General features: G+C 42.7%; 1 protein-coding gene across 21 annotated transcripts in view; it reads right to left on the bottom strand.

Annotated features, from left to right (window-relative positions):
• Dtnb (dystrobrevin beta) overlaps positions 1-13,141 on the bottom strand; it is a 232,091-nt gene that overhangs the window by 28,338 nt on the left and 190,612 nt on the right. For 16 of the 21 annotated variants that reach the window (XM_047521981.1, XM_047521980.1, XM_047521983.1 and 13 more), the window contains 3 exons: positions 12,284-12,397; positions 9,780-9,876; positions 3,348-3,368 (listed from right to left, as the gene is read on the bottom strand). In XM_047521981.1, the coding sequence (XP_047377937.1) occupies positions 3,348-3,368; positions 9,780-9,876; positions 12,284-12,397 (232 nt within the window). The remainder of the gene's footprint in view (positions 1-3,347; positions 3,369-9,779; positions 9,877-12,283; positions 12,398-13,141) is intronic. The other 5 variants (XM_047521993.1, XM_047521988.1, XM_047521989.1 and 2 more) reach the window with 1 other exon arrangement.

Genomic DNA, 13,141 nt, shown 5'->3' with positions numbered 1-13,141 from the left:
TATCTGCATCCTGTATAACATCCTTTGTAAAAACCTGTTAATAGGAAGCGAAGTGTTCCCCAAGTTCCATGAATCATCAGAGCCAATTACTGAACTTGAGGAAGGGTCATGATTTGCAGTTAAGTCAGCATAAGTGTGGGTGACCTGGGGATCTGCTACTTGTAATTGGTGATTGAAGTAGGGGTTGGCCTTGTGAGATGAACCCTTAACTTCTGTAGGGTCTGGGTAAACTCCAGGTAGTTAGTGTCGGAATTGAATTAAATTGTAGGACTAACAGTTGGTGTCTGCAGTGAACTAGAGAATTTGTGTGGCATGAAACCCCCGCATATTTGGTGTCAGAAGTGTTCTGTGGGTAGGAACACAGTAGTAATAGTAAATCCCTGAAAAGGGGAGAAGCAAGAAGGTGGGCTGAGAGGTTCATTATAATGTATTTATAGAGCCTGTTTTTGGAAGCATGTCTAGCAAATTTAAAAAGTCTTTCACAGCTGAGTGTGGTGATATGCACCTATAATCCCAAGTACTCAGGAGGCTGAGGCAGGAGGATCCCAAGTTCAAGGCCAATTTGGACACCTTAGTGAGACCCTGTCTCAAAAAATAAAAAGAACTGGGGATGTAGTTCATTGGTAAAATACTTCTGGGTTCAATACCCATCCTGAAAACACAAAAGTCTTCTACGATCATTTTTTTAACCCATTTAAGATAATACATTTTGATAGAAAAGAAATCAAACTACACTAGCCAGATCTGGGAGGAAGAACAGGTTACAACTTAGCCCCTTTTTGTCTCTCACTTAGCGATGATGTGGATAAAGCAGAATAGCTAGTATATTTTCGCTCAGTACTGGGGACTGAACTCAGGGGTGCTCTACCACTAAGTTACATCTCAGCCCTTTTTATTTTTCCTTTTGAGACAGGGTCTTATTGCTGAGGCTGGCTCTAAACCTGTGATTCTTCTGCCTCAGCCTCGTGAGTAGCTGGGATCACAGGTAGGTGCTTCCATGCCTGGCTAATTCTGAAGTTTTATATTCTTTTCAGCTATACAAGTGGAATACTACATGAATTATGTAAAATCAGTCACTCCGTCCAAATTGGAGCCTCAGGGCTGAGTCTTAGGTGAGTCCAGTTTAAGCCTGTGAGGTGGACGGATAGGGGTTTCTGCCAAGGTCAACAGGGCAGCACCTCCTGCCTCATACCACGGTGGGGATCCTGCCTCATACCACGGTGGGGAAAGCCAAGGACAAAGCTGTCTGTGCCCACTGGTTTATGGACAGACTCAGTAGACTGTGAGGACTCTGATGCAGCTTAGGACCCTGGCTGTGGAGAATTCATAAGACCACGCACAAGAGGCTTGAGGGGCAGCCTTCAGCAGTCCATTGCCCATTCTGCCACCTTCAAGAGGATGATGATCTCATGCAGAATGAAAAGTCACTGAAATGAATGTGCTTTGTTTAATTCCCTGTATGCTCAAGGTGGTGGTGACTGTTGTTGTTGTTATTATGGGCTTGGGGATTGAACCCAGGGTTTTATAATGCTAGGCAAGTACCCTTTCACTGAACTGTGTACCCAACCCTTAGTGTTAGCTTTAAATTGGCCTAAGAAATATCACAAAGATGCATTCCTATTTCTTGGATTACATGTTAGTCCATAAATTGAAAAAAAAATGTGTACTGTAAGTTCTACTACTACTGTTAAAATAAATATTCAAGATGTCCACCCTCCTCTGAAAGAGAGGTCTCAGGTAGAGGGAGGGTATTTCCAGTTCTTGCACAAAGAAATCAGGAGACACTAGTCTGGAAGACTGTTGGAAGTAGGCTCCCAGCAAGTAGCTTTAGCTGTAAAGTGCATCTCTGGTGGTCAGGAGCTTGGGGGAAGTGGCACTTGGGATCAGCAAGAAGGTCCTACTGCACAAGAGGAGATAAGACTACTAGGGAAGTGGGAGGGAAAAGGGAGAGAAAGGATAAACGGTCTCTTCCCTTCCCTCCACCCCGCTCACTCACTCTCCTACTTGTGGGAGGCTTTAAGGTTCTGCTCACTCCTACTTGTAAGCACACTTGAGGACTATACCTCCCTGCCCACTTGAAGGTAAGTGTGGTCATGTGACATGCTCTGGCCAACGAAGTGGAGAGGAAGTGATGTGTGTCACTTCCTGGTACAAGATCAGGAAGCCTGGGACTGAGCCTCTGCTTTGAAAATGTACATTTGTAAATGGAAGTGCCAAAAGATTGAAGAGATAAAACTCTGTGTGAACCAGGGAAACAGCAAAACCAATCCCGGCAAGAACAAAACCAAACAAGTTTTTGTTACGTTAAAGACGTTGGGATCCTCCTGCTGCTGCCTCCTTCTCCCTGACTTGCTGGCAGTTCCCACCACCCCTCTCTGCCCCTCCCTCCCCACCTGCCTCTTCCTTCCCTTTCCTCTACTCTGTGCTCTAGGATTCCACTGCTCTCCTAACTGGAGAAAATAAGCATGTTTTATATTCCTATTCTTAATCTAAAGCAAGGATAAGTTTGTGTTTTCATAAAAAAATGGGTAACTTTTTGAATTAAACATTTCATATTTCTTGAGTTTTAGTTTCCCTGAGGTAAACTAAGCTTTAGCTTATATAAAGATATATACTTTGAAAACTTGATTATTTTATATAAACAAATTTAAGTTACTCTTGTGTATAGATCCTCAGTTGGTTTTCTTGTGTGGCTATCAGAGGAAAAAAAAAAAAAATCACCCTCCCCAAACATGCAGCGACAGCCACGTAGCTCAAAAACCCCAAGCTCCCTGGCCCAGCAGCCACTGTAAGTGGCAAACCACTTTCTGTGCAGTTGGTCTCTTGGTTGTCACCAGTCATTTTGTTAAGAGGGCTGGAGAAGAGGAGCGTCCAGCAGCTTATTCAAGACTGTCGGACACCTTGGGTTATGTGAAGAACTAGTCATTTCCATGCACATTCGTTCATGCCACTGCATTTAGACCCGAGGTCACCCCCATTACCCTGAAAGTTGGCTCAAGCAATTAAAGTCCCTCTAGACAGAAGACAGCAGAAAAGGAAAGGGCAGGGAAATGCAATGGTAGCCTGGTTAATCATGCATATTTAAATAAGCACAGCAGATGTGCACTTAAAAAATTTTAACAAGCTCTGGTTTCACGTAAAAACATGCTCTGCTAGGTAAACATGACCAGGACTTTTAGGCCATTTTAGACACCATGGAGGAAACTACTGAGGGTTTTACACATGACCAGTTCCTAAGAGATGATGCAGGGCAGGAAGGGGAGGGGAAAGGAGGCAACATTTATATTAGGAACAGAAGAACATGCACAGGAGCAAAAGTCGAGAGGAGAATTCTGAAGTGCACTTACTGCCTGCTTTTGCTCTTCTTCCTAGAAGTGATGAAGATGAAAAAAAGGCAGAGGAGAAAAGGAGAGAAATTAATGCCATCACCACAAATCTTGGGAAGAAGTGATAGAAGAAACGAGGCAAACCAGGCCAGTCCCTGGGTTCTGAGATCAAAGGTCCTGTCCACTACAAGAGCACCAATGGGACACAGAAAATGGCAGGCCTCTGCCCAACCAGTCAATTCACTGCTAACTTACAGAGCTGAAAGGAAAGACCATGAGAAACCATCTAGTCCAACATCCAAATTTACAGATACTAGAGGCCAAGAGAGGCTCTCTTTCTAAGGTCACATAACTATTTAAGTAAACTGATAGAAGACATTCAAGCAACATCCTAATCATTATTCTATTTCACCATTCACAATTCACAAGTGATTAGGTACATTTATCTAGGCCAGCTGTTCTCAATGTGTGGGACACAGGCCAACAGCATAAGCACTCCCGGTAACTTATTAGAGATGCAAATTTGGCCAGACTCACAGAATGAAAGTTCTAGAATGGGGCACAGCAGTGTGTCAGAGTCTTTCACCCTAGTTTGAAAACCATTGCTCTAAGTTTCCGATGAGCAGTTCCACCTGATCACAGGTCTTCTTTTCTAGTACTCTCTCCCCACTAAACAAACATGTCGGAACTGTACCCACTTCCACTTGTTTTCATGCTCTTTGTTGTTGTTTTGGGGGAAGCACATGTTCATGTCCCCCCAGTAAACTGGAGACTGCTTCAGAAAGCCTTTCAAAACAGAATTCTCAGTCTTGGGTTTTCATTAGTTTACCACAGGTCTATTTAGTAATTCTTATGCAGAAGGCACTGGAAACAAAGATCAGGTCTGACTTTTAAAACCCTTAGTGATGGCATGTAGAGCTGGCCTTTGCTAACTCCAGGTGACTGACCAGATGAAGGCACTATCAGACACTGCAGACAAAGCCAAAGATGAGATAATCACTTTCGAGTTCCTTTCTCCTTGGTTCTCTGCTCTCTGGCTACTCTACTCTGTCTTTTAATGGATTTCTTCGCTTCCTCTTTCTGTGCCTCATCATAGGTGACTGTGCTCAGGGAGCATTTGCTCTTTGCTCCAGTATGTAAATCTTAAAGCGGCTGCAATGGTTCTACTTAAGCTGGATCCACATGTGCAGGACACAGGTCTGGGAGTCTTAGCAACGGATATGTGTTCCTCCTCTCACAAAGTCTGCAGATCTAGCTGTAAGGGCCGAGTGATTTTAGTTAAGCAAATGAATTGCACAAGGGAAAAAGAGTAAGTAAAAACTTGGGAGAAAATATTTTTTATTCCTGCAAGGGAGAGACGTGAACTAGAAATTAAATGAACAGCAAGAAATTCCTTGAGGCGGTTCTGGTTCTGCCCAGGGAGGTGTTTTTCTGTCAGCTGCCAGGTACTGACCAAATCTAACCCCCAGAGAGCCCAGACGGGGCCCTGAGCAGAGCTCATTCACCTGAAGAAGGTAGAGGTTTCCTGGCTATGCAAGTGCACACAAGGCTCTAGCCAGGAGGAGAGGTTTTCAGCTGGGAAGTTATCTCCCTTCCCAGTCAGACTTCCCGCTGGTGCAGGACAATGCTTACATTCAGCCGGCAAGGCAAACAACCACAGGAGAGTTATTAAACAATTTTAAAACGTGTTTCTTATTGCTGCTACCAAGTATTGAAATGGAAATTGGTATGGCAGGGGAGAAATGGGGCAATTCTCACAGGCTGAAACCCTTTCTTAGGTCAAAAGATCAGTTTCTTAGAACTGCCTCTCAGATACCTCCCAATTGTCACCGTTTTTTCCAGCATGTTTAATGCTTGCCCACGTGGTGGCTCTGCTAAGTATGTTTGCGCAAAGACATGAAACCATTATGATTGACAATGCACACGTGTGCCACGTTAGGATGGGGCTGGTGGACAGGCTAACATTCTGGAGACATCGAGGCCTCCATGTGCACTTGTGAACTTTGGCAAAGTGTTACCTAGGATGGAGCTGTATAACTTAAACACACACAGTTGTTCAGATAAAGTCTTTAAGGCTCAATCAACACAGTAAACAGGTAGATATAAGGTCTTAGAACTTTTTGTTATCAATTAGTAAGCGGGGGTCAGTAAACATTGATGACAAGGGAAAGAGCCAACTTGATTTAAAGGGGTCATAATGCCTAATTTTTTAAAGTGCAAATCCTAGAAGTTCTTTTTTTTTTTTTTTTTGGCGGTACTGGGGATCGAACTCAGGGCCTTGTGCTTGCAAGGCAAGCACTCTACCAGCTGAGCTATCTCCCCAGCCCTAGAAGTTCTTATGACATCTAAAAATGTGTGAATCTCTTTCACATGGGGTAAGATCTGGCCAGGTGGCCAAAGTAACAGCGTAGTTTCTGTGTTCCTCTATACAAAAACATACGTTCTAGCTAGATAAACATTTGCAAATGAGATTGAAATTCAAAACATAGGTATTTATCTGTATATTATGTATTTATCCCTATATAAATGTGTTTCAAAAGCGATGTTGGAAACATGAGCTGGTATAGTGGCACACACCTGTGATTCCAGCTACTCAAGAGGCTAAAGCAAGGCAATTGCAAGTTTGAGTCCAGCTTGAGTTAGCAAGACCATGCCTCGAAATAAAATACATGTAGTTCAATGGATTCAATCACGAGTATGTCCCCCGCCCCTCCACACACACAAAAAGAAAACATGAGCCTTAGAAACAGAAACACTAGCCTACAACCATTTCTAGATTAAATAAGAAGTTTGAGGCACAGGTTATTGACACACTCACTAATCAGGGAAAAAATATAGGAAAAAGATATGTACAGAAACATATCAGTCTATATTATATCATTAAATATCAGTCTATATTATATCACTAAAGGAAAGAACAACTGAGAAGGAGGTCCCTGATGCTCCTTGGTGACAGGGATTGAGTCTCTTCACCATTACTCACCAAGTACCTAGCACGGCATTTAGGAACCCAGCACATTTTTGTAAAATAAACATGTAATTAGTTTTTACCCTGCCTTTTTCCTCCAAAAGGAAGATTTTTATTGACTGAATTAATAAACAATGGTGCCACTTATGTATACTTACTTAAATGATCACTTTTCAGCTAAAAAGATGAAGTACAAAATATCTTACTGAAGCTCAATGAAGTGAAAGAACTCCTGTGAAATGGAAATTCACTGTAAGATGTATGTTAATCTATGAGCCTCCCAGATCATGTGGCACGACTGTCCATTTGACTAACTGCTTACAGCTGTTTTATGAGCGAATTAAATGCTAACAGACTGAACATCAATGAAAGGAGGACAGTCATTTGAAATTAAAATTAGGAGTCCAAAGGGTACTTTTATTATGGGTTGGTGAAATTTTTTTAATAGCAGGAAAGCATCTTTGAGATTTTAATAGACGTCACTGACTTCTATATATGACCCTTTGGGAATGCATTTAATACACAAATTAAGATTGTGCTGTAATTCTTTTAGGAATCTGGACATTACTAAGGACATCAGATTTTCAACTGTGAATTCTATTCCATGGATAAAAAGATAACAGTTCTAGGCTTGTGTTTACAAATTCTTCCTCCCTATCTGAATGGCCTCAGCCTGTCATGGGTAAATGATAAGGTGGTAAGGTGGGTAAAAACCTGGCAGGAGATCCTACAAAATGGGATTGCAGGGTCCTGCTTATTTTGCTGAAATTATAAGACTAAAAGTCAGAAAGAAACTCGGGATTTGGAGTTAGAATTCCAGGCACTAGCTCATTTTATTTAGCCCCTGAATACAAGTGCCAAAGGTACTCCACAAGGTCACAGTGGTACATGTGGGGCTCTGAACTAGGAGCTCTAAGGATGGCCAAGGACAATCCAAATGAAGGGAAAGGGCACTGCCCTACATTACTTGGGAGAAATACACCCTGGCTTCCCTTGGTTTACAGAAAACTTTTGCCTTCTACAAAATCACTCTAGGGCACTGTCTCATTTACGAATGGGTAATGTCTGAGAGTGTCTTTCTGAAACGGAGGTTGACACAGGGGAGAGGGGAGGGGGTCCCCCCATTACCTCCTGTCCCATAGATACACCAACTCCACAAAGCAGGGCTTTATTGTCCCACATGGCTGCAGGTGTAACACAGGCCAAGTATATTTATGTGCACTACTGCTGACTAAAGTGGGTGGCTGGATCACTCAGCTTGGTATCTGACGACTACTAGAAGGATTTGGACCAGGTTTTTAGGTAAGGTTTTCTTTAAAGCAGACTATTCTATTCTTTGGTACTGAGAAATGAACCCAGATACACTCAACCACTGAGCTACATCTCCAACGCTTTTTATTTTTTTGAGACAAGGTCTAAGATGCCTAGGGCCTCGCTAAGTTGCTAAGACTGGCCTTGAACTTGAGATCCTCCTGCCTCAGCCTCCTGAGTAGCTGAGATTACAGGCATGCACCACTGTGCACAGCTAAACCAGACTCATTTAGACATTATGTATTTTTGAGGGGGAAATTCTGTTAACAGGATTAATGTAGAAAAATGTCCAGGTAAATAAAACAGAAAAATGAAAAACTTGGTTCAAGACTAAAATAAGTCATTGTCTGAGGAAGTCAAAAGTGTTTACAACACAAATACAACATTTGTCCAGTGGCCAGTACCCACCAGCTCCATTAGTAAGGGACAGATTAAGAATGCAGAAGCCAAGGAGAACTCTCCAAGTTGCTATTTTCTTGGGCTACTACTCCTAATCAGACCATTGTCACCTTGGGCCTAGATGATTCCACAGGTTTTCTATTGTTCTTTAGTTTCTCCTCTTTCTAATCCATCCCAAGTATTTTCCTAAACTTATTTTTTAAAAACTTTTGGTGACTCCCTTTTAGTCACGTGACGTTCATGAAGTTCACACTCTTCACGCTGGTGGTGAGGCACTCCCCACGCTGTGATTAGCACTGGCTGCTCACCATGTGTCAAACTACAAATACGGTGGGTTCACAGCAGGGACAATCAAGTGTCCTGTTGTTACTGCTGCATCACCAGACAAGTGTTTCTGTTCTGTTCACTGTTCATAAAATTGTCCAGGTGAGGACATTTAAATGTTGTAGGCCTTTCTCTGCTCTGGGTAAGGGGTTGTAATATACTTTTCAACAAACACAGAAAAAACTGAATTATTCTGGATTTATTCAGGTATATTCCCAATATACTAAACCTAGAGCTAACATGGTAATTTATTCCTCATATTGTAAAGTTATTGTTTAGAATTGGACTGATTAGGTTGGTCTATGTGATGGTTACTCTGTCAAATTGACTTGGTTAAGAGATACCCAGATTACTGATAAAACTTTATTTCTAGATGTGTCTGTGAGGGTGTTCTAGAAGAGACTGGCATTTGGATCAGTGGTCCGAGAAAAGAAGATTCACCTTCACCAATGTGGGTAGACAACACCCAATCCACTGAGGAACTGCATAGCATGCTCTCTCTTCTGCCACTGGGGCATTCATCCCTTCCTGCCCTTGGACGTGGGAGCGCCACTGATTTTCAAGTCTTTAGACATCAGAACTTATGCTCGTGATCCGATACCCATTCCCAGCACAATCTCTAGACTGGGGGCTACACCAGCAAGCTCCCCTGGTTCTTGGGCCTTCGGACCCATGCTGGATCACACTATCATGTATGCAGAGAGCACATCACAGGACTTCTCTGCCTCCATAATTCAATGAGCCAATTCCCATAATAAACTCCCTCTTCTATAACTCTGTATTTGCTGTTGGTTTTGTTTCTCTAAAACACCCTGATACAGTTTGATTCTATACTACTTATTAAAATAGGACATGACATTTGTTAAGGATTTAGGTGGAATATCTGAAAACTTAAAAGAAATTTTAGTTGAGAAATATTCTTTAATACATAGCCAATGCCTTATTTATAAACATCCTTATTTATGTATGACAGCAACTATTCAAGAATATTACCTTATTTCCACTTACTAATTTTTTTCTTTATAGTACTGGGTATCAAACCCAAGGCCTTGTGCAACTATGCAAGCACTTTACCACTGACTTACACCTTCAGACCTTTTATTTATTTTTTATTTTGAGACAGGTTGGTTTTGAGACTCAGTAAGTTGTCCAGGCTGGCCTCTCACTCATCTCAGCCTCCCAAGCAGCTAGGATTATAAGCATACACTACTATGCCCAGCCATTCCAGTTATTAATTTTTTATAATCAGGCTTTGTACTAATTTTGATTACTTTTATACCAAGTTAGGCCACATTTATGGAGGTTTACGTAGAAACTGGCTCTAGGCCTGACAGTCAAGCCTTTTAGCCCCCATGCTATTCTGACACTAAGGGAGGCAGCAGCTGAGGCTGTGGTGGGAGGTGAAACAGAAGACTGGTAGGAGGAAGAGCCAGAGGGGCCCCTGCGCTCACCTTCAGCAGCTTCATCAGCCCCTCCAGCTGGACCATGAGCTCCCGCCTGCTCTCCTGCAATGCCGACATCCTCTGCTCCAGCTCGTCTTTCCTTTGCCTGCCCAAGAGGAAGAGCCCATTGGGAACAAAACTTTGTTATATCACCCCAGTTGACAAATGGCAGTTCCTGGATTCGTATATATTGATCAAAACCCAAAGGATGTCAAATATTTACAAATTAACACTGAGCTTTACTTATCTTTCGGTAAATAAAAGTTCTCAATATTAATGTTGATGAATTTATCAATTTTGTGGTTAGTAATTCTGAGAAATTATTTTTTATACCAAAATCCTAAAGAAACTCCAAGTGTTCTGGTGGTTTTAAAGTTGTGCCTTCCTGTTCACTCCATTGATGCTGGTTTTTGTGTCAGGCAGAGGGTCAAAATCTTCTACACACTACCAAATGTCCTCCCTTCCTCATGATACAGAAGTGCCTTTCAAAATCAAATATTCCGGATTTATCAAGCTTGAGAATCCCCTTGGGCTTATTTTTTTTTTTAATTTAATTTTATTGTAAACAAATGGGATACATGTTGTTTCTGTTTGTACATGGAGTAACAGCATACCATTTGCATATTCATACATTTACATAGAGTAATGATGTTTGATTCATTCCGTTATTTTTTTTCCTTCCCCCAACCCCTCCCACCTCTCTTTTCTTTCTATACAGTCCCTCCTTCCTCCATTCTTGCCCTCTTCCCACCCCCCATTATGTGTCATCATCCGCTTGTCAGTGAGATTATTCGCCTTTCGGATTTTTGAGATTGGCTTATCTCACTTAACATGATATTCTCCAATTTCATCCATTTGCCTGCAAATGCTATAATTTTATTATTCTTTATAGCTAAGTAATATTCCATTGTATATATATATATATTCCACAGTTTCTTTATCCATTCATCAATTGAAGGGCATCTAGGTTGGTTCCACAATCTGGCTATTGTGAATTCAGCAGCTATGAACATTGATGTGGCTATATCTCTGTCGTATGCTGATTTTAAGTCCTTCGGGTATAGGCCGAGGAGTGGGATAGCTGGGTCAAATGGTAAGTTCATTCCAAGTTTTCTAAGGATTCTCCACACTGCTTTCCAGAGTGGCTGCAATAATTTGCAGCCCCACCCCCCTTGGACTTATAATAAATAAATTCCTACTTCTTGCTGCCTTACGGACACCCCTGGACTCAGGTTACCAAATGTACATTTTTTCAGATCCTTCCAGCTAAGCACTGAGCACTTTAGTAACCCCATTTCCAGCAACAGTTAGATGCCAGGAGGACAGTTTTGCTTTTCTAGATATAGAAATAGTGGCTTGAGCCTGAACTGAACTAGGGAAGGGAAACAGGTGTGTCTTAGGCTGACAGCCGCCTTCATCCTCTGCTGGAGTCAGCATCTGTCTCCACATCCTTCCCAGCATCACACTGACCACATAGCATCCCAAAGGGACTGCGGTCAACACAGAGCAACCAGAATTCCCAGTTGACAATATTTAGAAACTAAAACCAACTTTGAGAAGGATGGGACTCTATACCTCTAATGATTTTCACCTGTACAGTTCCAATTCTTTATTACTATTAATTGAGGATATAAATTTTAACAGTAGGATATCTATGAAAAACAATTATCTCCATTCTCTAGGAAAAGAAATCATGGTCAAGAGGTTAAGTGACCTAAACCGAAGGCAGAACTTAAAAAAAAAAAAGGAATTCAGCTATGCAGATCCCAGAAGACAGCACATTAGAAAATGACTGAAACGTCAAGTGCTACAACCAACAGTGAAGAACTGCTGCTCAGGAATTGAGAGCTCTGGTGGGAATCAGTGGTTCCCCTAACGTCTACACTCACAGATGGGCACACATACGTTAAGATAGAGAGGAAACAAGATCCTGGGTCCCGCTCTCCTGGGAAGGTTCTTCATTCCCTCCAAAAGGGCATCAAGCTTGGAGCTGACCTCGCTCTCTGCTCCCATGCTGATCCTATGTCTTTAGTTTCTTGATCCTAGAGACACTCTATATTTTTGTGAAGTGAGAAGGTACCATAGTCAAGGTGTAAGGGAGTCCCCCTTGGTTTCACATCTCAGCCAAGGTGCATGGGAAGCGTCCTTCTCCAGCAGAGTCCTGCTCTGACTATAAAGAGTCAGGAGAATTACTCACAGGAAAGGGAAAGCTGGATGCCTAGCCAGTCTCTAAAGTCAGACAACCCAGCAAGAGAATAGGATGGCAGCATAACAGTCATTTTAAAATAATCTCAGAAGTACAGACACTGCCCCGCTTGTCTTGGGATTTGAGGAAGATAAACTGGTGTCTACCTAGTTCTGCACTGATGGCTGTATTCTCAGCATGATTGATAATAGGACTCCTGGGCAGGTTTTTCTAACAGGACTGCCTATGTGGCAAGAGATTCTAATTCACTAGTTTGTTTCCACGGTAGATTATAGTTTGGGGGCAGAAATACGGTATCACTACCTACCTCAGCAACCGCAGCTCTGCCAGCAAGGTGGGGTTCTGCTGGGCCTTCTCAGGAGTGGGCTGGGAAGCCTGCTCATGTTCCAGACGGAGACGCTGAATCTCCTGCAGAATTTCTCTAGAGAGGGTGATGAAAGAAAGATAGCTGCCTGTTGCTTCTCAGCTCTCCTTCACTTTGTAACCCTCACAATCAGAACATGATTGCTTCCACAGGACCAGAATGTGAACCAGACTCCTCCTCAATACTGCTTCACCTGACATTTCCTCAATGAAATAGTCCTTTGTGATGGAAAAGTCAGAAAAACACTCCTCCCAAGAACTCGCAAAATCTCCAGGAAAGGAAAATGACAACCAGAATACTTATTTACCCTGCTCCTCCCCAGAGGAAGGAAAAAGTCCTTGCAGCCTCCTCAGGCAGGTCCCTATGCAGGTTTTCGAGTCTCCAGTCCCTGACCATTCTTTCCTAAAGCCAAGTGTGTGACTCTAGGTCCAGTCTCTTCCCTGGTTTCTACCTGTCAGTGTCAGTAGCCTGTTGTTTGGTTTTCATGCCTTTGAAGGTTTTTTCCTAACCAGAGACCAGCCACAGGCAGTGCAATGGGCCAGGACAAGATGACCACATAGAAGGAAATGCTGCAGGGAAACAGGGTGGAGAAAGGAATCCGGAGGGGGTCACGCTGGTGTGGGGAGAGGCTCTGGAGGAAGAATGCAGGGAGCAGAGGAGAGCAGCTCTTTGCACAGCCAGAATCAACAGCATGCAGATGTACACCAAGTGGAGCCCAGGGCATTCCCTGGGCGTTAGCCAGCCTCTGTTCACTAGGGTGGGATCTTCCTGTGTGGTCGGAAGCCATCTAATCTGCGAGGA

Source organism: Sciurus carolinensis, chromosome 13 (genome assembly GCF_902686445.1).
Source record: "Sciurus carolinensis chromosome 13, mSciCar1.2, whole genome shotgun sequence".
In the NCBI taxonomy this organism is placed as follows: domain Eukaryota; kingdom Metazoa; phylum Chordata; class Mammalia; order Rodentia; family Sciuridae; genus Sciurus; species Sciurus carolinensis.
Note: the sequence above shows the minus strand (reverse complement) of the source record. Positions and strands in the feature narration are given on the sequence as shown.